Below are 26,018 nucleotides of genomic sequence, written 5' to 3'. Positions count from 1 at the left end.
AAGCTTTCAATTCTATATTATAACTGTATTTTATGAAATGAGATGCAATTTACAAGCTGAATTCACAGTGGGAAAACAAGGTCAGCTGTGTTATGAGCATCCTGATTTTAACAATGTTTTTGGAGCTTTCTTTGAAGTTCCAAAATGTAAGTACACAATACGTAGAGACTGGCAGATAAATGATAATGGAACCTCTCAGGTAACACATCTTGTATAGCAAATACCAATTTCTAGAGTAGCAAATACTAACTACTTTCTTGCTAATTTCTTACTAATACACTTAAACATAAAAAAGAACAGATTTTCATATCAAATGCAGAATAAGCTCTATTTAGTCACAAACACTTCGCACTCTAGATTTAAAGCTCCCTCCTGCAATTGAGTCCATGCAAATACCCAAGACTTGTAATTCAATTTGGTTCTCCTCACACAGATTGCTAGTGCCATTTGGGATGCCTGATGCTAACCCTCTTAACATTTAGATGCTGATCTAGGAGGTCGGAGGTCTCTGTAGGTCCTGTGCCACACCTGAGAGCCCTGTGTCATGCCTGAGTGTCTTGGGTACATTAGTTATTTTAAGTAGCACTAAATGCCTACACATGGATAACTGCATTAGGCCCTTCAAGTTAAAAAAATGACAGTTCCCATGGTCAGTAAGTCATCAGCCTTAGTTTGCTTTCCCCTTATACCACTGCACAGTTTTAGAGCACAGAGCCTCATTTTCCAATCCAGAGACTTTCCCTGAAGAAAATTTACAGAAATTAAAAGGAAAAAAAAAAGAAAGGAAAAAAAAAAAAGAGATGCCTGACATACACATAAGTAATATACCAATAAAAATCAGGAAATCTGAGATGTTCCTGTGAGGACATTATACTGGTAACATTGTGCAGAAGGGAAGTTTTAAATAACTTTTCTGTTTAGAATGTGTCCTCTTAAAAGTTCAGATAGCTTATGTGAACAACTATACAGCTGCCAATATCATTAGGTAGTTAAAAATATTCTTTTCATATTCCAAGACTTCAGAGACTCTTGAAATTTAAAAGATAGGAAGCCTAGATGGAAAAGTGCTTGCTTTTTATCTCACTCCTCGTAAAAAGTAAAAGGCAGGAAAAGGGTTAACATTTATTTGTCATTTGGTAATCATGAAAGCAGTCTAAGCACCTGGGCAAATCTTCTTTCATTTGTCCTTTTAAAAGTCTTTTATTCCCAAATCTGTATCTTAATTCTTACTGTGCCAATCCAATCAAGTCTGTTTTCTCCAGTGGGAAGCTCTGAACACAACTCCTATTAACAGCCGGTTCCTAGACTACTTCCTTATACTACTGCTATTTTTACAGAAAGACCTAACAATAACAACAGCTGCTCCTGCACAGTTGTTAGAATAATAATATTGTGTTATAATAATTATAAGGATTTTGTTTCTATCATGAATTTTTTATTGATTATTTTCATAATTATTACCACATTATGACCTCATCTTAACAAGGGAGATATTAATATATAAATCAGTAATACTGGTATTTCTAAAACTTGCAGTAGCAGTTTATCATTATTATTGGGTATATTTTTTTCTAAGTGTACAGACTGTCATCTAACTTGCCTGCCACTGAGGTCAGACACATATATATCTGTTAACTCTGGTGAAAAAGAGTCATACTGTAACTGAGTTAGAATCATAATAGATTCATAGGATGGTTTGGGGTTGGAAGGGACCTTATATATCACATAGTTCCAACACCCCGCCATGGGCAGGGACACTTTCCACTAGACCAGGTTGCTCAAAGTCCCATCCAACCTGGCCTTGAACACTTTCAGGGATGGGGCATCCACAGCTTCTCTGGGCAAACTGTTCCAGTGCCTCACCACCCTCACAGTGAAGAATTTCTTTCTAGTATCTAATCTAAACCCACCCTCTTTCAGTTTAAAGCCATTACCCCTTGTCCTACCACTACATGTCCTTCTGAAAAGTCCCTCCCCAGATTTTTGGTAGGCCCCCTTTAGGTACTGGAAGGTGCTATAAGGTCTCTCTGGAGCCTTCTCTTCTCCAGGCTGAAAAACCCCAGCTCTCTCAGCCTGTCTTCATAGGAGACGTGCTCCAGCCCTCTGATCATCTTCATGGGCCTCCTCCGGACTCACTCCAACAGGTCCACGTCACTCTTCTGTTGGGGGCCCCAGAGCTGAACGCAGTGCTCCAGGTGGGGTCTCACAGGAGCAGAGGGGGAGAATCACCTTCCTTGACCTGCTGGCCACAGTGCTTCTGATGCAGCCCAGGGCACGCTTGGCTTTCTGGGCTGCAAGTGCACATTGCTGGGCCATCTTGAGCTTCTCCTCAAGCAGCACTTCCAGGGCTTTCTCCTCAAGGCTGCTCTCAATCCATTCTCTGTCCAGCCTGTGTTTGTGCTTGGGATTGCCCCAACCCATGTTCAGGGCCTTGCACTTGGCCTTGTTGAACTTTATGAGGTTTGCATGGGCCCACCTCTCAAGCCTGTCAAGGCCCCTCTGGATGGTGTCCCTTCCCTCCAGGGTATTGACTGTACCACAGAGCTTGGTGTTGTCAGCAAACTTGCTGACTGTGCACTCAATCCCACTGTCCATGTCACTGACAAAGATGTTAAAGAGTACTGTTCCCAATACTGACCCTGAGGAATGCCGCTCGTCACTGGTCTCCACTTGGATAACGAGCCATTGACTGCAACTCTTTTGAGTGTGACCATCCAGCTGATTCCATATCCACTGGGTGGTCCATCCATGAAACCCATGTCTCTCCAATTTAGAGTCAAGGTGTCATGCGGCACAATGTCACATGCTTTGTGCAAGTCCAGGTATTATTTCCATTGATCTGTCTTTTAATTTGTACAGAATGAGATTGCAACTTAGGACAATGCTGCTGCCAGAGTCATTACAGGTTGCAGATAATCTAGTAACAGTATCATCCAAAATCACTGGTGATAGTCAAATTTCAGAGAGTATGACTGTGGCTTAAGAATTACAAATATTTCTAGGAATAAGTCTTCCTTTGATATTTTATGATCTTGGCATTCCCAAAGGTCATTTTTAAATGTAATGTTTTACTTTTAGACAAACTTAGGTCTAAAGTTATTATGTACCACACTTACAGAATCAGTTTCCTGGTTTTAATCTAGAAAAAAGATCTGTTTTATCTTTCAAACTGTCAGTGTGAAAACTTCATCCATATTTAATGTTTCTCATAATTACATCTGTAATTATAACTATAAAGCTTTCAAACCTTTCCAGTAACAGATTGTCTCTAATATCTATTTATTATTTTTATCACGTTAAAAGATAAGATAGGGCATGCTTAAAGGACTCATGACTTTAGGAACACAACAAACAAAGCTTAATGTTTGGCAACATCCCATATTTTACATTTTAACTTGGCAAACACAGATTTCACTACCCAAGAATTAGTAACTGAAGAGAATATCAAATAGCATCTGCTAGGGATAATTATATTCAAATCAACAGGCCAAAATAACTGAGGGCATCTCTCATCTCTTCTATTGATTTTTAATAAATCTTGAAATAGCAGAGAAGTTCCAGAAGAATGCTAATGTGCCATTAATTTTTAAAGAACAATCAGCACAACTGGTTTGCCTGACATCAACCAAGACAAAAGAAAGAGTGAGCTGATACAAAATCTGATTGCTAAAGAGTGAAAGCATGAATGTCGTTAAAGGCAGGGAGTACGGATTTAGCGAAAATAATTCTCATCATACCAACATGATTTTAGTAAGGTTAGAGATCTGTCCAATAAAACTGCCTAGTTTAAACTTTGTAAAGCAATTCATTCAATAACATATGACCGATTAAAAAGTTGGCAATACATAACATCAACAAAGCACATGCTAAATGGGCTGAAAACTGATTAACTGACATGTCAGTAAAATACTTGCCAGGGAAACCATTATCATGATCTACTGTAATCAATGAGGGAGAAACAGGTATAAAATCAAGAGTAAGGATAGAATCGTAAGTAATAGTGAGGACAGGGCAGTCTGACAAGTTATCAGGATCATTTGGTTGCCTGGATACAATAAAACAAAATGTGCTTTAATACAGCCAAATGCAGTTATAGAGTTAGGATCACTGAAGGCAAACCCTATGGCCTATGGAATAAAAGGGATAATGGAAATACTGTATTATTGCATACAGAAGTTACGTGACAGTTTGAAATGCGAGGATAGAATAGGGCATCCTCCCATATTTGTCCCAATAACTGGGAAGAAAGAGCCAGTGCTTTCCCAGACTGTACAAGCAGAACAATAATAAATTAATGTCCCTCTCTGTATGACACTCATGCAAATTATGATTAATATTACATATAGGGATTTTGCTTGTACTTTTTTAAGTATTTGAAAAATTGAGGAAATCATACAAAAACATGAAAATGAGAACACTGGAGAACACGCTTTGCAGTAAGAGACTTAAAGAGCTAAATAATATTAGTTTATTAAAAAGAAAGGTGCCTCAATTGCTGTGTGTAAGTGGATTCACACAGAGAAAATACCAAGAATTAAGGTTCTGTGTAATGTAGCATTAAAAAGTATAACAAGAATAGAAAGCTAACAGTTGAAGCCAGACAAATTAAGATAATGAATTAGGAACATTATTTTTTACCACTGAAATAATTTTTGGTATAAACAAAAAGTTCCCTTGCTTATGAATTGGTCTTCTGCCAACTAATCTGGAGTCAAATGCAAGCTATAAGGTTTCATAGAGGGGAAACAATACGAAGTCTGACTAGATGATCCAATTTTTTCTTCTGACTTCAAATTCAATATATAGATACTGTAAAAATTTACTACTGCTAATATATTGTCTTTCAATATACTTGCATCAAGGAACATAGGTTTTTGTATCTTACTATTCAGTTCAGATCTTTTAGTCATTATTTATATGTTCAGTTTCAGGTTTTAGTATTGGGGGTTTTGACAGTTTTCACAGTCCTCTAGTGTCTAACATTGAGCCTTTGTGAGCAGAACTTGGAGACTCTTACGTTTTTGGTCAGGTTTTCAAGAAGAAAATTATTTACATGTTTACTCAACAAATAAATCAAGTACTGGTCTTAGTCTCTCTCTCCTCCCACTGGTACTTAGTAATAAGGCATGATTAAATCAGACTGCCTATTACATAAGGCAGTAATACTACATCAAGTTTGATTTGATTTTGATTGTAGCTCTTCTTCATTCCATACATGACCTAAGTTATGGTCTACAAAATGTGCCTTTGACGTACCATCTATTCCTACTCCCTGCACAGGAATTTTGAAGAGATTCAATTAAATCACCAACCTTATTTCACACTTGGGGATGCAAAAATTCAAAGACCCAGCATCTCTTAGCTGAATCACTTGAAGGTGCTGCACAATAAAAGGCTGCAGCTCTGGTGTCCTGACCTATCCACCTCATTTTAGGCAATGAAAGCAAAGAGAAATACATCTCCAGAGGTCTGGAGTTTGGCGGGTTCAGCCACTCCTGAAGCACCTTTCTCTCTCTGCTAGCCATAGAGGGAATTCAAGGAATTTAGGTTGGGAACACAGATGCTAACATCAAAACCAGATGACTCTGTACTCATGGCTGATCGCTTATGTCGCACAAAGCCAATGCTGTCAATGTCCAAATGAAAACAGGATGCTTGCAGCTACTTAACAGTTTTGACAATCTGTGGGTTTGATCACTAGTTACTGGCATTAGAGGAAATTAAAATCAAATCACTCTGTCATTACCCTGCAGAGTAACAAAGCCACAGAAGTTAACTACAGAAAAATGAGTAAAAGAAGAAATCCTTCCTATGGACAGTGCTGGAATGTACATCGAGGCACTAGAAAGCAAAGCTCCAAGAAGAAAATTTTCAGAAGTTCCAGTATCGATTTGTTCTTAAAGTAGTGCACATGATCAGTACTAGTTTGAGATTTTGTCAAATACCACATGGCATAACAACTCTATGACAGTCCAGTTTTGTGACTGCTACAATCAGTCATGAAGGAGCTGAATTCAAATAGCAATTGCATATGTATGATAATTCAAGACTTGTTTCACAGGAATCAAACCAACATGAATTAATGGCATTTGCACAATGGAGAAGGCTGTCACTGTAAGTGCTAATACATGGGAAATAAACGGTAAGAGTTAAAAACAAATCTAGCTAGCTTGCCCAAATCTGCATTTCACTGAAGTGTATCAAATTAGACTTATTTACACATTAAGTGATCTCACACCTATAGTACCTATTACAATCCAATAAAGTATTTCCTTAGAGAATTTAAAAGAAACTGAAAAATGCCTCAGTTGTCTTTTAAATTGCAAGGACATGAAATGAAATATATGAAAAAAACTAATCTGAAAACTGCATCCATTTTGATTTTAAAGTATGTTCAGGATCACTTAAAAAAAAAAAATGTTTGCATATCAGACTTACCTGGAATAAATATAGAAAAATTCCTAAGTAGTTGTCTACCAACTATAGGAAAAACACAAAGTCACTAAACTGGATTGTAGGAATTGAAAATCATAAGCCTGAAGTTCAGCTGGGAATCACTTCCATCATAGCTCACAAGCACTTTTGGACCCATCACCCACAACAGCAGAGTTAGCTATCAGTGAGCAGGGGAGGTTTTCAAGGCTCTCCCTATGGGACCGCCACAACACACAGTTTTATCTGAACAAACTTTCTGTTTAGGCACCAGACAGGGTAATCCTCAGTATCATAAAAATACTGCCCTGAATCCAAATCTGAACTATATGCAAAACAAATTCCTTCCTAAAGCTTGTGTTGCAGAGACCATACACAAGATACCATCACCAAATGCATTGATACAGGCCAGTCACTAATCTAACACCTGAAGTGGCAGGAGATGCAGCTCTTAGCATAGCAAAAGAAAGGGGCTGCTATCACTGAACACCTAAGAAAAAAATTTCAACATCATCCAGCTAGCTCCGAATGGAAACTATTTAGCATCTGATGACTGGCCGTTTGACTGGCCAGTTCCATTTGGTGGAACTGGCTGTTGCATCATTGTACCTAAGAGAAAGCAACTTGATCGCTATTTTATCTGGTGAAAGGGCTTCACTGACAGCATATTAAAGAGAATAATACTGTTAAAATACGCAGCTTTAGACCTCCAGGTAAGATCAAATGATTTTGTTGATAAAAGATTTGAAATATTCCTGGGGCTCTAAGAAACCCAAATGTAAGAGCCCAAACTGGTCTAGCCTTCAAGCCTATAGGCTACATCTAGCCCAAGAGAGAAAACTAAATGAGCCACTGATAGTCTGTAACCAAAGCTTTTTCTTCAAATACCAGCTGAAGAGCCCTTCTCATTAACCTGCCAGGTAGGAGGTGTATAATGCCTCTATGTTGTCTGATACCACAATTTATACATTTTAACAAGAGCATAATTCTGTTGATCTCTGTTCATCCGTTATGCTCCCAAATAATTTTATGAACTATCTCCTAAACAGTCATTCACAATGTTGTATTTATACAGTTCATTTTTACTAAGTGCGGTGTATCTCCCTGCTGACTTTCATCCAATTTTTTCAGAGCCTGTCTTCAATTTCTCAAGATAATTTTCATCCTAATATTGCCTTCCAAAATGTCTGCAGTCCCTCTCAACCTCATGTCATCCTCAGTGCAGTAAGTATATTCTATCTGCCACCATCCAGAATGTTAATGAAAACTCCAATAGCACATTCTGGCAATGAGCCATTAATATCAACTCACTGACTATGTTTTCCAGGCAGTTTTGCAACTATTCAATGATTATTTCCACCTTAACCACCTTTCTCCTGCCACCTTACAAAAAAGCCCTGCAAGGCTGTTACAGAGCCTTCCAAAAATAAAGACACCATCCACTCTTCTCTCCAATTCACATGGCTGTTACCCTGTCATAGATAATTATATTGGTTTGACATGGTTTATTCTTGACAAATCCATATTAGCTGCTACTTACTTCTTTGTTATCTTCCAGCGGCTTACAAATTTTTGTTTATTTTTGTTTTATTTATGTTTATTTATTTGTTTTATTTATGTTTACAATTTTATTTATGTTTACAATATTTTGTTTATTCACTGTAGAATTCTTTCAGAGATTGAAGTTAAGCTTACCAGTATTCCAGCTGTAACTCCCTGGCTTTTCTTGCCCTGTCTCATCCCTTCCTCCTTTTTAAACTGCTGTTTTCCTGCCTCCCAGCTCCTCACCCACCCTCCACAAGCTCTCAGAAACAATGAAATAGCTGAGATGATAGCTTCAGTCTGCTCACAAGCACCTCAGGATGAATATTCCAGCATTTCCCTGACCTTTTTGAATTGCAGTAATCCAAAGGACTGGGACAGGAATCAAATGGAGATGTCACATTCAGCTTCCAGAAAGCAGTACAAAAATGAACAGTCACCTGGTTTTCAAAATAACATACCAGATAGATCACTCACCGAAACAGAGCTGAAGCCTCTTTTAGAACTTCTTCCTATTTCCTGTAACTGCTTGCATATCTAGAAGTGACCCTCGCAGCATGTCCAGGCTAAGGGAGATGCTCAGTGGTAACTGCTGTCTAACCTGTAAATGTCAGGGCATCCACAGCCTTCTCCATTGGTTGTCTGGCTTCTTGCAATACAAAGAACAGAACTTCCCAGCTTCCCTTCTGTTCAATAAAGTAAACAGCACCCAATCATCCATCTGGTAGATTCAGTGGAGATCACTGGTAGAATTCTGTTTGTCTAATGATATCTGGCCTTTCCTTTAATTTTATAATATACTGGAGGATGTCCTGACTTTTGGCATCCTGGCCTCCTGCAGGTCTCCTGTGGAAAGTTCAGTACTCACCAGGCCTCAATTCTGTACACCGATTATAAGGTAAAAATCTTGTGGATAAATATAAAACTTTCCCTACAGCAAAAAGGAGATGTGGTAGTTAAGTTATTCAATGTTTACTGTATAAATACAAATTCTTGTATTTATAGTCAGCCAATTTCACAAGAATCCATAAAATCCACTCCAACTTACTCAAAAGGACTTATTAGCCAAATGAAAGAAAGCCTATAAAGGTTGGCAGGCTGAGCAGAAGTTCAATAAACTTTGATGTCTCCACTGGGACAAAGCATTGTGTAAACACGGTTCCAAATCTTAATACAGGTAAGCATGTGTCATTACTGAGCCACCATGCAGTGAGGCTATTGAGTTCCCATCACTTTATCCTAGACCTTCACTAAAAGGTCACCTTCTCGCTCAAAATGGAGCTAGACAAGCAAAACACTGGAAAGCCTGTGTGAAATGATCAGAGCCTAACAGCTTTGGATAACTGTCTATACAACAATTGCAGACAAAATTAGGATTTTTGCTCAGAAATCACATGCCCTCTGAAAGTGAGGAGAGCCCTACTCCTGCCTGAATATCACTTCCTTTCAGTACCAATACTGGCCATCACCTCAGCACTCTCTCCCACTCTTTTGACAGGATCCCATGTGGACTGAATTACTTCCCTTTTAGACTGATGCTGTCTTTTTCTTGATTTTGGGGTCTAAACAACATCTGACCTGGAAAAGTAGTATTTCTTCCATTTCTCCTCTCCTTGAGGAGTTTATACTAGAGACACAGCATCATTAAGAGAGATTGTGAATAAAACCCAAGGGCATATTAAAGAAGTGCTGGCTGTTCAACTAGTACCAATAAATTAATATGCTCTGTTAGAGAAGTCCTGTTACATTGATTTTTCAGTCATGATCTTTGATTTCTTCCCTTTCTTAGAAATCCAATTACTCATTCTTATTTTCCCATTGGTGATGTAAGACAGTATCTCGAATCCCTTTTGTTCTTTTTAATCATATTTATTTCCTCTATTAGATATTGCAGTGAACTTTCAGCTCCAGAGTCTTTGAAGCTGTTTTCTGACATTTTTGGGTCCTATCAATGGACAGATGGAAAGATGGCCAAGAACCCATTAGATCTTTCTATTACTTGGTAATTATTTTTCTTATCTATTTTCCTGGGCAGTTCCTACTTTAAAAAAGAAAACTGGCAAAGAAGGATTTAAAATTGACTGCCATGGTGACAGGGCAGACAGGTCTACAGAAATACCCAGTCTATACCTTACTGCAAGCATTAAGAAAAGGCCCTTAAAGAATTACTTTGGAAGAAGAAATAGGTAAGTATTCCATTTTATGGCAGTTAGCCATATTAGCATTCTTTCTTTTGGTGAGGTTTCCCTTCCCTTAGCTCCAGTGCAGACTGAGAATTATAAAAGGAGAATTTACTGTTGTGGAATAAATATAATCTAATCGTGTATTTTTGTGTAGTCAAACACGTTGTGTAACAAAAATAAAGAAAACCCTCAGCAGCTAGTGTGTGAGGATTCCAACAGTCAGAACAATGGTTTGGAAATAATTTCTCTCCTGTCATTGTGGAAGTACCTTTTTGTATACTAGAGGAGTAAATTACAATAGATTGGGGAACACAACCTGTTTTCACCATATTTGTCCAATTCTTTGAAATTAACCTCAGCTATAACAAAACACCCTGTCAAGCTGCTTATAATGTATGGGCTTAACTAGATAATTGGAATATATATATATTATATTCCAACCATACTGCGTGTCTTTCAAACAACTGAAGAAGATCCATACTAAGGAAATCTATGTAATAAACCACTTATTGGCAGTAAATTTATACTAGTTGTACAAATCATCAGGGAAAAGCTGTGACAGCATAGTGGTAAAAAGATCAGTAATAATCACAAGAGAATACTGAGTGAGAAAATTGTCTAGGAAGACAATAGTGTTCCCCATAGGGATAAAAAGTCTGGCAAAATAAAGAAGGTTATAAGAATGAGACGAAAAAAGATTTATCATCAAACAACAGAAAAAACACACTTTTCAGCCTTTGGAAGGAAGTCAGATTTTGCTGGTTTCACAGACAGAACAAAAAACTCAGACTGCAGTTAGCTCACTTCAGTATTTCTGTTTGTCAGAGTTAACATTAGAAAATTACTGAGGAGGTGGAGAGACAGGAGGTCAGGCAGTGTGGGTGTAAAGAAGGATGGAAAGATAAAAGAACTTGCAGCAGTCAAAGAGGCAATGAGTGTCTGATGAGGCCGACACGTCCTTTCAAATAAAAAAAGAATAGCGAGATTTTAAGATGCCGTTTTCAAAAGACACTTCCCTCCCTTATAATAATAATTCAGAAGGCAGTAGACTTTAAAAGAGTGGTTTCTAAAATTTCTGAAATAGATGAAGTCTTGACCTCAATAATAAGATTTTAACCTTGCCACTTGCCATAGAATACTGCATAATATGAGGCAAATCACCTAAAATTAAAATTCTCACAGGTGGCCACTAATTGGATGCTTTTCATTTTCTAATCTTGACTTGGGAGCCTGGGATCTGGTTTGCAGAAATACTAAGTATTTACAGCTGTGGATCATTGAAAACTGAAGTTATTTAAGGCCAACTACAGCCAACTTTGGCCACTCTCCATTGCCTGGAGCAGAACCACCTCAGACATACAGACAGATTAAACTTCCGAGAGGAATGTTAAATCCTCATTATAAAGCTGAGAAACTGAACCTCAAAGACAAAAGTAAAATTTGTCTAGGCAATTTTCATGCTTTTGTGCTCTACTACTTCTCAGCTATTAAAATCTCCTGGATACTGAAGTGGTATGTCACCTCCTTTCTAACTACTTTTTGGACCAATGTCTGCCTCTAAATTGCCCTCTTTTGGCACCAGAACTGTTATTTCTTTCTCTGTATTTGTTTTCCCAACTCATGGTGTTATTTCTTATAAATTCTGCAGCCAGCTCTGTGAAGGTCAGCCCTAACCCATGTGAAGAGGGTACAGCCTAACTCCACCCAGAGCTTCTGCACTGCATTCTTCAAAAACTAGAAAAGGATTGGATATGTTTAAGTGTTCACAAGATATAACAATCAGTATTACAGACAAGAGAAAATAAGTGTTTTCAGAGCAGGAGTCAGTAGTATGCCAAAAGTAAGGTGTAAGTCCACGTGTCAAGCAACAATGGAAAAAATGCGTTGTTCTTTGCATGAGCATTATTCATCAGAATAAATCAGGCAGCACTTTTAGGGGAAAAGTGTTTTACAACGTAACTGTAGTCCTCATACACAACCATGGGAGCCATTTAAAGTTACAGGTCTGGTTTGGAGATGACAAAAGTGATTGATTACTTTCTGAAGGTGCCTATCCCAGGTACCTAAAAAGTCATTTAAATTAGTTTTCTAATTTTTAAACAGCTAAATATATATATACTTGATGCTACTGAAAGGAAAAGGAGTTACGGCTTGACATTCAACCTCATGTCTAAAATTTCCTTAATTCTGCATACTTGACTTTTTCAACATTAATCCACTTGAGACAGGTTTTTATTTTTATGTACTGTATATTTGCCCCTTTTAAGCTTTTCCTGTATTTCAGCTTTTAAAAAACCTAAAATTGAGGTGTTTCCATAAACTTTTTTTTTTTTTTTAATAATGCAGTATTCAAAGAGCAACCCATCACATGTAGATGAAGTAGACAAAAATTTTATGGGAAACCTTGAATTTATAAACTTAACTTTGCATATTGCAAACATTATTATATCCCAATACAGCTTTTCTGCTGATTTCAGGGAAAACCTGTATTCAGTGACACAAGCAATTATATGATATTCCACTTCTTTTCTCAAACAACACAGGCAAATCACAGAATCACAGATCTTTTCATTACCACAAACAATTTTTTGACAAAGATTTTTTTTTCCCATGTCTACGGGAAACTGTAAAAAAAATCTGTGCTGTAAAGATTTTCTCTTTAAAAAAAAAAGTCAGAATGAAATACAAAATTTCCAGTTTAGGTGACGATCAACCCCATATTTTACTATAGTATTGATTAAATAAATAAGAAAATACCCAAAAGTATTTTTTTTTTCATTTAACAAAATATCACATAATGCCTAGCATATTCTCAAATAATTTTGTAACCTCTTTTGTATCTGGCGCTTTTAATAACCTCATTTTATATCTGATCGCTTATAGGCCATAGTTTAGAAAAATCTTTAACACAGAGATTTGCAATAGTAAGACTTTTTATTCAGCACAGTAGCAGATTAAGCAGTGTTTTGCTTACTTATAATGTCTACTCTATTTTATGTTCTGACAAATTCAATACAGGAATAAAAAGATCCAATTTTGATGAAAGCAAAGGCTACAGCTTCAGAGCTAACATTGCCCTATCCAAAGAAACAGGGACAAAATGAAGAAATAGATACAATGGACTCTCACAATGTAATGGTGACGGAGCATACGGTCAAGCCCTCAATTCAACAGGATGTGTGAGTGCACACTTATCTGTGATTTTATGAGCCATCCCAGTGACAAGAGGGTATACTATACTTCGAGTTAATCTTGTGTTTAAGTATGTGCTGAATCAAAAACTTGATCACCAGTGTTAACATATTAATCGTAAATATTTTCCAAAGGCTGGGTAAAAACACTTTAAATCTGAACACAAGGTCCCAGCAACCTCTTAATCCAGAAAGGGTGTGAGATTATAGGGGTAGTTCCACCCTATACTTTAGGTTTGATCCCACATCCAGATGTTCTGAACAGCAAAAGCTGATGAATCATCAGCGACCCAAATAAGCCACAAGTGGCAATGCTCCACTTATTGTGGTTTAACCCCAGCTGGCAGCCCAGCACCACGCAGCCACTCACTCACTCCCCCTCACCCAGAGGGATGGGGAGGAGGATCAGAAAGGAACATAAAACTCAAGGGCTGAGATAAGAACAATTTAACTGGTAAAGCAAAAGCTGTGCACAAAAGCAAAGCAAAGCAAGGAATTTATTCACCACTTCCCATGGTCAGGCAGGTGTTCAGCCACCCCCAGGGAAACTGAGCTTCATCTTGCGTAAGGGTTACTCGGGAAGACAAACAGCATAATGCCAAATGTCCCCCCCTTCCTTCTTCTTCCCCCAGTTTATATACTCAGCATGATGCCATATGGTTTGGAATACCCCTTTGGCTAGTTTGGGTCAGCTGTCCTGGCTGCGTCCCCTCCCAATGTCCCGTGCCCCTCCAGCCCTCTCACTGGCAGGGCCGGAGAAACTGAAAAGTCCTTGATTTGGTATAAACATCACCCAGCAACAACCAAACCCACCCGTGTGCCATCAACATTGTTCTCACACCATAGCCAAAACACAGCACTGTATTAACTACTAAAAAGAAAGTTAACTCCATCCCAGCTGAAACCAGGACACTCCTCTTAAGGCCTCCTCTGCTCTCTTGCTCTCCCAGCGCCCCCACCCCCTGTCACTCACACCCCTAACTCAGACTGCAGTCAAATGCCACAATTTGCAATCTTGCTGTCACAGTTAAAATTTGTATTTTTGCATAATTCCTAACATTTTTCTTTCCCATACTTATCTTAGTATATTTTGGTGCACTGCTTTTAATCTATTAAGTCCATTTTACACCCACTGACACCAACTACAATTTTACATATGCAATGAAAGAACAGTGCCACAACATGCCTGCAAAGGCTAACTCACCCTGGCTGCGTGTCATCAGTCACGCAATGGTATGTAAAAGTTCCAAACATCTGCACTCCCAGGATCCCATACAGGAGGAGAAAGAACAGAAGGAAAATTGAAACGCTCCAGATTTGCTCTCCGGAACGCCTGGCAAAAAGATAAATATGACACTGAATGCACAGGCAATGTGAAGCCTCCTTTGAAAATCTCCAGAATAGAAAATATGCTTACATAGAGAAAGTAGTATTTCATGCTGCAGAAAATTTGTTCTTAAAATTGATCTCTTACTCTGTGCAGACATAGAAAAGGGAGCCCTGATTTTTTAAAACCTTTAAGTTACGGTAATTAAACCAGCTGTAAACTACAAAGGGTGAAACAAAAAAAACCCAAATAAAATGTATAAAGTCTACCTTTTGTAAAAAGTATCTAATGACTTAAATAGACAAGATATGATGATGAAGTAAAGTTGATACCAAATAAGACCAAAAAACTCTTCCACATTACATGGCTTTTGACATTATGCACTGTACCAAACATACTTATGTGTGTTTGCTTCCATGTAAGCATCTCTGTACATATACCAATAAATGTGCACTTGTAACTGTAATGGTTAGGGCACACGCTCAAGTGCTTTTATTTACGAATACTACCCTGCTAAGAGTGTTCACCTTCGTTCTTAAGTGCCCACGTTAATGGGAGCAGAATTTACTGCCACTGGTTGAAAATTGCTGGCTACAGTTATTAGCAAAATGCTTTAAGATTTATTTAAATACTTTACAGTTTTGATAACTTTTTAGGCAATTCAATGATTCCTTAAATATGGAAAATAGCAAGAATTTTTTGGCCAAAACTAAAACTCAGGAAGAAAATGTCCATTAAGTGTGCAGGGTCATTTTCTGAGCTGTGTAGTAACCCGTCTAAGTCAAAATTGTTTGGGTAACAGCCTTACTTACTTCAAGATATTTGTTATCCTAGTTCTTGGCAGCTCAAAACGAAAATATATCCGGAATGCTCGAATCATAATGAGTGGTCGTGGAATCCGTAACATGCCCCAAGGTGACATCTGGTCAACTATTTCAGCAATTTCAAACACCTACAAACAAAAGAATCGGGAGGTTTTCTTGATGACCCTGTCCTGTTGCTGTATTCATTTACAGAACTTTTAAAACTATGAATACTATGTATGATTTTTGTTTTCATTTTCAATCTTCTCTTGGTTTATTTCATGGTTCATTTTAACTATATTTTTAAAAGAAAAGTCTTAGTAAATCCTTTAATCCATTCCTAAGTTACCCTAATGAAATTCCAAAAATATACTCTGCCTATGTTCATAACGCTTCTGTCTCAAACAGCTCAAGAAGGCTGTGCAAGCTGGTGCCAGCTGCCTGCTTCTGTGCTAGTCCTACCCCACAAGTTTCCAAAAACTTCATTTAAAAGTAATTCACATTTCCAAATACAAAACCCAGTATGTTAGTGTTGCACACCACTATTTTCTTTGTGCTATAATGTAAAGGTACATATACACAGACTGCCTTATGAGTTGTACATGCTTATAAATTCTCCATTTAATTCCAAGTCCATGTGAAAACTGTACACGTTCTTCTAGACTCCACTTACAAATTTCAGCCAAGCCACAGAGCAAGGAACCATTTCCTTAATATTTTGACAGGTTAGGCACTCCATAAAGACTATTTCGCTTAATGATTGGGTGAAAATGTCTTGGTTTAATCCCTGTCTCTTACTCTCTGAGAGAAACTGTGTAATCTAATATTTGCTCAAAGTACTAAGAAAAGGGAGGGGGAACCTGGAACTTGTCTGTAATGATCAACCTTCACTCTACATGCATACATGATGTACCAAAGTTACTCCTGGGTATAAAGCAGAAAATTACAAGGTGTTTTAAATTTCTCAGAAGTGGGTAAGTTACGCCTAACAGCAATCACTATAGCACTTTTACAATCCTTGTACTATTGCAGGCCCAGTCTCACAGTCTTCAAACTGTTCTTACCCAAACAACTGGCTATGGTTATGGACTGATTGGTTTGCAGGACAAAATTTGACCTGTACCTTAATACTCTACACTTTTTTGCAACATGTCCAAGTTCCCTTCTTTATGAAAATTTAATCAATTTGTTTCCAAATGTCTTTATTATTATTATTTTTCCCATTGTGCTTTAATTTGAATTTTGGAAAAGGTCGTGTTAGATGTGGGCCATATTACATGAAACCCCTCCACTCACCACACCTATACACCTACAGCATGACAAGCATCTACCATTGGAATCATTCTGCCTGTAGTTGTCTAAGCTAGTCACCACGGCATCCTACTAGACTCAATGGAAGGAGATGAGCACAACTGTCATATAGAGTAAGAGATTTAATAGCTCTTTGAAGATCCTTCTCTCTCCTTTTGACTATGCAGTGGGTTTATGGTAAGAAGCTTCAGATTAATGTATAAGTTCTCAATAAGAAAAATTAATCAAGATAACTTCTACTACTAATATAGATATGCCGCAATGTGCAATTATGCAGTTACTCAATTCAGCACGGTATTTTAAAAATAATTTGACCCATGTACAGCTACACTTCCACAACTTGTAATTATTTAGTTGTACCACACGTTTTTCACAATTAAGGAACTATTCATTGAAAGAGGTAAGTGAAATAACTACCTGTAAAACCAGTGACACCCAAAGACAGAAGACCATGAATCCATCAAACACACACCAACGATCCTTTACATAGGAGCTATCACCCTAAAAGAGAAAGAAAGCTAAGAGGTTAATTGTTGTTGGTTTACTGTCAGGATTTACAAATATCACAACCACATCCATCTTCTCTGTACCGCTTCTAAAATGCCACTTTTGAAAGACTCGAACAGCCCAGTATCTGGACTAGAATATGCTGGAAACATATAAACACATCTTCTGGGTGAATAAATGGTACCTTCTTTCTTGTGCGGTACTTCTCCTCAGCTTATATAAAAAAGAACTTACAAAGAAACCTATTATTTCCATTTTGATGTAAATCAAAAAAGAAGAAAAAAAAAAAGAGCACTGGACTAACTTTGCCACTGTATCACCCATTACAAAACACTTGCATAGGAAGGTAAGTGTAAAATGCTAGCTATCTAGTATTGTGCCATTCAATTACTTCAATATTGCTCAACAGCTTAAATCAAATCAGTATCACTGTACATTCATTTTTTCATGTTTTCCATCATTTTTCATGCTCTAGCAAAGGCTTGCCATTTCAAAAACACTAGACAGTAACTGCCATCTCATCACAGTGCAGGCTTTCAAGTTTCTTTGGACGTTTCCTGAGCAACACTTTACCATCTCAAAGTGATCATTCTTTAGACTTCATTAATAGTATGTATGGTGAGCTTCTCAACTTTTATGTTATTGGCACTCCATGAACTGTCAAGCACAAGGATTCAGAGCATAACTTTGCACTACTGAATAAAAGAAATTCAGGGAAGAAAACTGAGCACTGGATCTTTGATGACCCATATGCCTTCCTGCTTGTTTTCCAGGTCTGCTTTAGGCTTCTTCAACGAGCCCTCTAACACCTGAGCATGACCGTGGTGATAAGTCCACTCCAAAGATCACTCCTAAAAGGAGTATGGAGAAGGCTGCATCCAAGCTCAGTTTTCTCTGCACTACGCTATTCTCAGGCACTGCTCCAGTTTGCATGCTTCCATCTCCTCATGTCTCACACCATCCCCATTGACATACAACACAGGCCCTCCACTGCAAGCTATAAAAACACTTCTTTGGTGGGATGCCAATGCCTCGCACTTTACTTTAACTACTGAACTGAAAAAAAAAATCCACATTTATTAGGTAGGTTACAGCTGAGAGTTAGTTTGATGTACCACCCACATGGAGCATAGAGGAAGTTGGGGACCAAATGCATATAGATAGATGCAGCTTGTTGAAAGGCAGACTAGACAAGACTAGACTTAAGGGATGTGGATATCCTGGTTTCAAGTAAAAATGTATGCAGAGACACAGGCAATGCATCTTGGGGCACATAAACACCCCTTTCTGAACGAGGTTTCTCCCAACCGACTGGATATACCCTCCCCTGCCTTATACATTGTCTTGTTCCTTTTCTCTGTTTAGTGTTCTTCCAGATACAAACTACAGTGTTTGATATCCACTTTTCACAGGCATAACTGAGGAAAAAAGTACTGTCACATCTCAAGAATTTTGAAGACATTACTGGACTTTGGCCTGTTACGTGATTCCTGGCTTGATACACATTGTTTCTTATCTCAGCGACAGCTATTTCAGTCAACCTGTATTTGTTTTTAAATGTCTCAGCATTTTCCTTGATGCTGAAAGCACAGACAAGATGTTTTGGTTTAATTTAATATTTTCAATGACATACACTATCCTAAAAATGATTTATCATTCCTTGCAGTAGGTGACAGCAAGATATATTGTGTAAATAGAGACCAAATATGGTTTTTTTAAAAAAGCTTTATTTCACTTGCAAAATTTCTTCAGGACAGAAGTTAATAAAGCAAGGATATAAGGAAAATACAGCAAGTGATTTTCAAATCAGAAATAAAGGACAGAGAACTTCAATCCTATTTTCAGACAGAGGATTTTCTAACACAGAAGGATGTTAAAGTTCTCAATCCAAGAATTAAGGGGAGGAAGACGGCAAAACAGGGAAGCAACAGAACAACAAATTTGCATCGTATTTTTAACCTCTCTTTCCTGAAAAAAGTAGACTTAAGTTCCCTAAGTAAAGTCAGAGCTAATCAGTAACTCTTCACCCAAGGCTGAACAAACTCGGTGTTATGGTTTCAGTGGTTATGTTCAGAAACTGTGAAGCAGACACATGTTATTTCTCTACAGAGATCAGCTACCAACACCATCGATCTCCTGGGCCTGCTCTCCTCTCCCCCTGGTTCCCTCCTAGTGAAATATCTCTGGTGAGATTTGTATCAACATGCACCTGGAGTCCTTCAATTGCGGCTCAGAACAAAGACGCTGATTGGTCTTTCTCTCACCAAAGAACTCCTTGAAACTTGCTTTTCTTCTTTTAAGCACCCTTTAAAACAAGTTTTCCCTGAGCTTTGCTGTACATATGAACATGAGCATGAACTTGTGCAGGAGTTCCTGTAGTCACTCTGCTCTGAATAACCCATCAAGTACTCGCTAAAAGCCAAATCTTTTTTTTTTTTTTTAGAAATTGCTTTTTCTTTCCACAATAGGTGCGGCATGATTGAAGCAGCTCTGCTGTTTTCTCCTCACAAAGGAAGATGTCGTGACCCTTCCCAGCCTTCTCACCAGTCAGGCTGCTCCACCACCTCACTTCTCTCATTGCCACATCAGGCCAGCTTCCAACGCTACATCCTCCCAGCCAGGAAGGCTTCCAGTGGATTGCCTGCGGAAATTTAGGGCACCTGAATTACATCCGTCGAAACTATTCATTTGGGGGGAGGTTCTGGCCCTTTCCTCTTTGCATATAGGGAGGTGTTGGCTAAATCCTTTTCATGTTTGTCATTTGGCTGGCAGTGGATGTGGTGGGGAACCTTTAACACATTTATACTGTGCATCTGCATATGGGATGCTATTTGTGGTTGGAAGCATTTTTAAGGCAAAACCACGTCCTGCTTAATGTGAAAATCAGAACGTCCTTTTTAATATGAATCTTGATATTGACTTCCAGTGCTACTTCCACGAAAAATCTGACTAAACAGAGGTTAGCACTTCAATATTAATAGCAATCAACAGTGAGTTTCATTCACACTTGAAAAAAGCCTTGGGCTGAAATTCCACGCTCATGGTCAATGGCAGACTGTTCTTAAAACTTGGAAAGGAATACAGATATATGAAATTTAAATACACCTGAAGGCATCTTACCTGAAATAGCTGAAGTATTGCAATGTGCTAATCCCTCACCCTTTTTTCATCATGTCTGATTAAATTTGAGAATTATTGATGAGGGTTGTTTTAGTATTTTTTTTTTTGTGAATGCGCTATCCCAGACCATTTACATTATGGTTTGTAAGCCTTTGAAACATGACCTAAACATTTGCAAAAGATGAAGGATTAGTACTGTAGACTAGAAGCCTCATGCTGAGACTAATCCAAACCTCCTGAAGTCATTAAAGTTGCTGGCTCCCTGCTGCCTACAGCGGACAGTGGATTCTTCAATGTGCATAGCAAGTCATGAAAGCTTCTCCAGCAACATGACTTACAGTCTATCTAGACAACAAAATCATTTGCTTCTAGCAGAGCAGTGGATGCCAGTCCACAACTGCAGGCTTGGGACAGCCTTTGGAAAGCTTTTGTGCAGTAAACCATGCCCTCACTTAATGCCTCTCCCAGGCAAACTAGGGGGTGTCACTTGAACTCAGTGGACTAGCTAACTAACTTACAACTATTAAACACAAAGCATTTTAAGATACACCAAAAAAATCTGAAGTCCAAAGCAGCAATACTGCTTAGCTGTTAGATGGATCAATTTTTCCTTTGTTAATTAGAGGCCCATTTGTTATTTTGTAATACCCTTCCTAGTCCCCTCAGTTTCTCCTAATATACTTCTGTCTTTTCCCCCAGTAGTTAATCTACAACAGGTCAGCATCACAGTTAGTCTAGTACACAATTATGGAAATGGCTTTATTGATAAACCACACATGGAACGGATCAAAAGTCTGCCCCAGATTAGAGATGCTAATCTGAATTAATACAAAATTTGATATCCCAAAAGAACAGACAAGTTTAACATAACAGTCTGGAATTAAAATATCCCCTTTATTTGCCATATATAATTTTTATATGCCAATAATTGTCTATGGCAATGTTGTTATAACTAAGGAAGAATACCTCAAGTTCAGCATAAGATCTTGAGTGTTTCTTTACCTATTCAAAAATAAGACCAACAAATAAACCTCCTGCCTTCTCCCTACATTCTCCTTATTTCACCAGTTTTTGCTCAGTTTTAGTACCATTACATTAACTGAGTACAATGTACTAGCTTATTTCTTCTTTTTTTATTTTCACATGCAATACTATACCCCAATAACAGCACTTAGATGCTGGAAGATACACTTTCTCAATTGTAAACAGCACATTAAAGCTAAAATAGCCAGTATTAGGTGCCCTAAACAGTCGTTACACAAGTTCATGTTAAAAAACAGTTCTGTAAGACCTAACTCATTGGAAATGTGAGCCAGTACAAAATACAGAACCACAGACAGACATGATAACATCTGAGGTTGTCACTCCATGAGAGCCATTACAATTTAACTTACTCCAGAAGGAAAGACTAGCCAGACTGTAGTTTTTTATTTCATTATCAACCTTGCTGAACACAAAATACTCTAGGAAATCAACATCCAAATTGCATAAAGCAATCTGCTAGAAGATTGGTTATGTCTGCTAATTTTCTTAAGCAATTTCAGTATCTCATTGGTAAGGTAGACAGCTTAGCAAGATGACAGTACAGTCATCTCACAGGTCATTTCTGCCCTGCTTATCTCTTATCATCTTAGGAACACCTCAGGATGAACAGCAAATCCTACAATTAAAAAGCCTCCTTTGCCTCCCTGCTTGCCTTGAAGGATTTCTTTTTTCTCTCTCATCCCTGACTACAACCTATTCTCTGAATCCTTCCCTTCCGCCTCTTTCCAGCTGCCTCAGTGGGAAAGCTGAAAAAAAAGAAGTGATATAACATCTGCTCTGAGTAATCAGATTTACCATCATCTGCTCTGGAAAGGAGTTCTGCAGCCCTGGGTCTGTCAGTAGGAGAACCTTAGTCTCCCACTTTTCATCACAGTCTCTAACAAACAGGATAGCTGAAAGATGGTACAAACTCAAAAAGACCAGCAAGCTCAGTAACAACTAGCGACTTTGCTATTATTCTATCATGGTCATTGCATCCTGTATGTGGTGGTGGTAAATAAAGCACATCAACTCTAGCAAATTCTTCAGATCACCCTGTGGGCTACTTTGTGTAGCATTACAAATAAGCATTAAGGAGTGGAGGCTGACATTTACTGGCATTTTAGGAGCAGCATAAATGCACAGGAGGAAACTGAAGGAACAGGAAGATTCAGAGTTTGGGAGTATCATTTTTTCCCTCTCTGCTATGCTCATTATAAATAGCAAACTAGAAGAGACGGCACAGCTGAGTTCAGGAAACAACTGACCCTCCCTCCCCCATTCCCTTACTCCACACAAACACCACAGGGCATGGAGGTGGGAGCGGGTCAGAAAATTCAATCAGAGCTCAAGGGAGCACCTACCTTAACCTCTCTCTCCCGTCTGCAAATGCACATAAAGATACATACACACATATAGAGGTATGTATCTCCCATCCATTCAGACCTATGCATACATCCCTTATGCTTCGGGCTCAACTTCAAACTTTCCCTATTTCCTTAAAACCTCGCAGTTTACAGGTCTGTTTAGTAGCAGAATGATGTGGACAATCCAGCCCAGCCCCCAGCCTGTCAAATACTTTCAACATTTTCCTCACATAGAAAAGAGAATGAAGAGATACAGCCAACAAAAAGAGCTGCCTCTGACTTTGGTTCTCCATCCTCCTCTTCTGCTCTCCTGAACATAAAACTATTTCTCAAATCTGTTCATGTGTCAAACATTAGCCCCGTGCTTCCTTCTTCATAGCTCCGTAACTCTTCAGCCATCCTAGGGACTGACTGAAGCAGGACCTCAGACAGACAGACAGACAGACTCTCAACTGCACCACCTACCTAAAAGTCCATCTTCTACTCTGTGTGACAAAAAAATTCAACCTGAAGAACTTTATTACGCAAACAACCAGCAAATTACATACTAACCATCTTTTAATGCAAAGAGCTCCTGTGACTGTAAAATGATGATCCATGCAGGACACAAAGGGAATTGTGGACTGCTTAGCTAAGACCATGTTAATAACCAAAGAAATATAAAATGGCATATTTTAAAATGAGTGGTCACCTCCAAGTTAGCCCTCTGCAACGGTGATAGTATCACTTCAAAATGAACCAACTTTTTTTTGTATTTAAAGTCTGTATTTGGAAAGAAAAAGAGACAAGGCAAGGGGACAACAACACACAACACAGCTTCTCATTTCTGTATGTCTTCTGTTCCTCAGTGTCTTCATTCACAGAAAAGAATCTTATTTAAAATATATTCACATAAAAGCAATTGATTTGTAACAGACAGTGAAATTAGAATTACTGTGTGAAGCTTAACTCTAAACGGTTATAGTGGGTGTAATATCACTTTATCATCACTGAGTTAAACACGTTCAATTTCTAACTACTCAGGTGTTGTACTCAACTGCTCCATCATCAGATGCTTCTAAGTAACACATTACATACTGCATAATCTATCTTTGTCATAACATGTAATGCAAAATTTATAGCAATTTTGTATTGTATGTTAGAAAAACATTGGAAAAATCACTTGATCTTACATCACACAAAGCAAAGTTTCTCTATTTATAATTAAAAAAATGAAACACAGCTCTTACTGTTCCTTTGGATTACAGGGTGATACCATGCATGCTACAGGCACACAACACACACAGTTCCAATCTATCACTACAAGAAAGCTATAATCACTACAGAACCACTACTTAATCATTTGTAAGAATTAAAAAAAAAAATAGATTTAAGTGAATTTGTTGAGGTTTTCAGACTATTTTAGGAATTACCAATGAAGATGTAAGGTGGTCTCATTCATTAAAGAACAGTCTCAAACTACTTTAAGACACACTAAACTCTTGTTAATTTATGTAATTAACTTCACTGAACTTATTTCATTTTTCACATTGTAATGGGTTTTTTTTAAAGTTATAGTATTCACCATGTTATTTACTATTTCTAATAGAAAGAAAAAAACCCACAAAAACACCAGAAAGCCTGTGAAGGAAGAAACAATCCTGGCCGTGAAACAAGAATCAAGACTTTCAAACAGACAAACCAGGACCATTTTACTTGCTACAAATCCTGTAACAGCATTTGCTGTTGTGGTGGTGGTGTGATGGTGTTTGGAGGCATTAAAAAATGGTGGTGTAAACCAAATTGTTAACAAGAAGATTTAAAAACAAAACAGAAACAAACATGAAAACATTACACAACACTCCCTTCAAGTACAATAACCATTGCCACAAAACAACGCAAGGGATGCCTCAACACACCTCCTGTATCAGCCAAATCACTGTACAGCATCTCAGTTCAGCTGAGTGACAAGTAATTCAGACTGCTCACTATTCAGAGCTGCCTGGCACAGCCTTCATATATAGTCAACAGAGGACAGATGCCAATACCTTCTTAGCAATACCCAACTGCAGGCATGGCTATAGAACATGTGGGGAAGGCGCTTCGCTGCTGTATTACATTGCTTTCTTGGTACACTGCTTAACTGCTGCAGTTGGGTGCCAACATGCCCTGCAGAGAGATTTTATTGGTTACTGCACTGAAAGCCTGAATTTCATTTCCCTCTCCATCTGCTGATTAGCCATCCATATTTGGTGCCATAAGTTTTGCCCTACTAGCTGACTCGGATCGTTTGGATGTCTTAGGGGTTCAGCAAATCTAAATATGGCTGACCAGAAGGAGGATTGATAGGATCCCCCTACCTGGAACAAAACTCACTGTTTCCAGGATGTGCACAGGAAAAAAATCTTCACCATGAGAACAACTAAACATTGTAACACATTGCCCAAAGTGCTAGCATCTCCATTGCTCAAAATATTCAAGGCTCAGCTTGACAGGACCCTGGATAACCAAATTAAGGCCCCACTTCGAGTAAGATGTTGGTCCAGACCATCTCCACAGGTCCCTTCAAAGCCAGATTTTCTCTGGTTGTACGCATCTAAGAATCTCCTCAAGATGCCAGTTCCTTGTAGACTCCAGTTCTACATCTAGTTGCACATGTCTGGATGTCTGCTCATGGTTGGAAGTACTCTGCAGCCTTGTGGTGATGTGTGTTAAACACTGCTGTGCTTCATCCAGCAATATTCCCCCCTTCCCCAGCTCTTACATTTATGGTGAATGCAATGGGCGGATTTGCATCCAAATGTTTCAAGGTGAAAGCTTTCACTCCAAAGCATCACATACTGCCTAGAGATTGAATAGGAAGATTTGACAGGCAAACAGTCTCACCTAGCATGACAAGACTCAGATTTACGATCATCATTCATAGTGCTCTTTCAACAACAACAACAAAAAAAAAAGCCACAATGATGAAAGTTGGAATAGATAAGAAGGAGGCACTTTTCAGAAAGAGGATTTTATTATTTGGTAATTATCATTAATAAAAGCTGGAGAATCCATTTTATACTACAGAGAACAGGAAAAGTTTACTGAATCAGCAACCTTAGTATAGCTGTAAGAAAGCAATATTTGTTACTGGTAGAGAACACAATAATCTGAAATAAAATTTTACATTCAGTTTACTGCCTTAAAAATCCCATACACATTTTGTCATTTTCATGAAAAGACAGCTGCAC

The 26,018-nt window shown here is 38.2% G+C and overlaps 1 protein-coding gene across 3 annotated transcripts in view; it reads right to left on the bottom strand.

Moving 5' to 3' along the window:
• The window catches only part of NALCN (sodium leak channel, non-selective), a 250,021-nt gene that overhangs the window by 199,414 nt on the left and 24,589 nt on the right, over positions 1-26,018 (bottom strand). For all 3 annotated transcript variants that reach the window (XM_055802381.1, XM_055802380.1, XM_055802382.1), the window contains exons 4-6: positions 17,207-17,290; positions 15,488-15,627; positions 14,553-14,681 (exon numbers count right to left, since the gene is read on the bottom strand). In XM_055802381.1, the coding sequence (XP_055658356.1) occupies positions 14,553-14,681; positions 15,488-15,627; positions 17,207-17,290 (353 nt within the window). The remainder of the gene's footprint in view (positions 1-14,552; positions 14,682-15,487; positions 15,628-17,206; positions 17,291-26,018) is intronic.

This window comes from Falco peregrinus, chromosome 4, assembly GCF_023634155.1.
Source record: "Falco peregrinus isolate bFalPer1 chromosome 4, bFalPer1.pri, whole genome shotgun sequence".
Taxonomy (NCBI): domain Eukaryota; kingdom Metazoa; phylum Chordata; class Aves; order Falconiformes; family Falconidae; genus Falco; species Falco peregrinus.
Note: the sequence above shows the minus strand (reverse complement) of the source record. Positions and strands in the feature narration are given on the sequence as shown.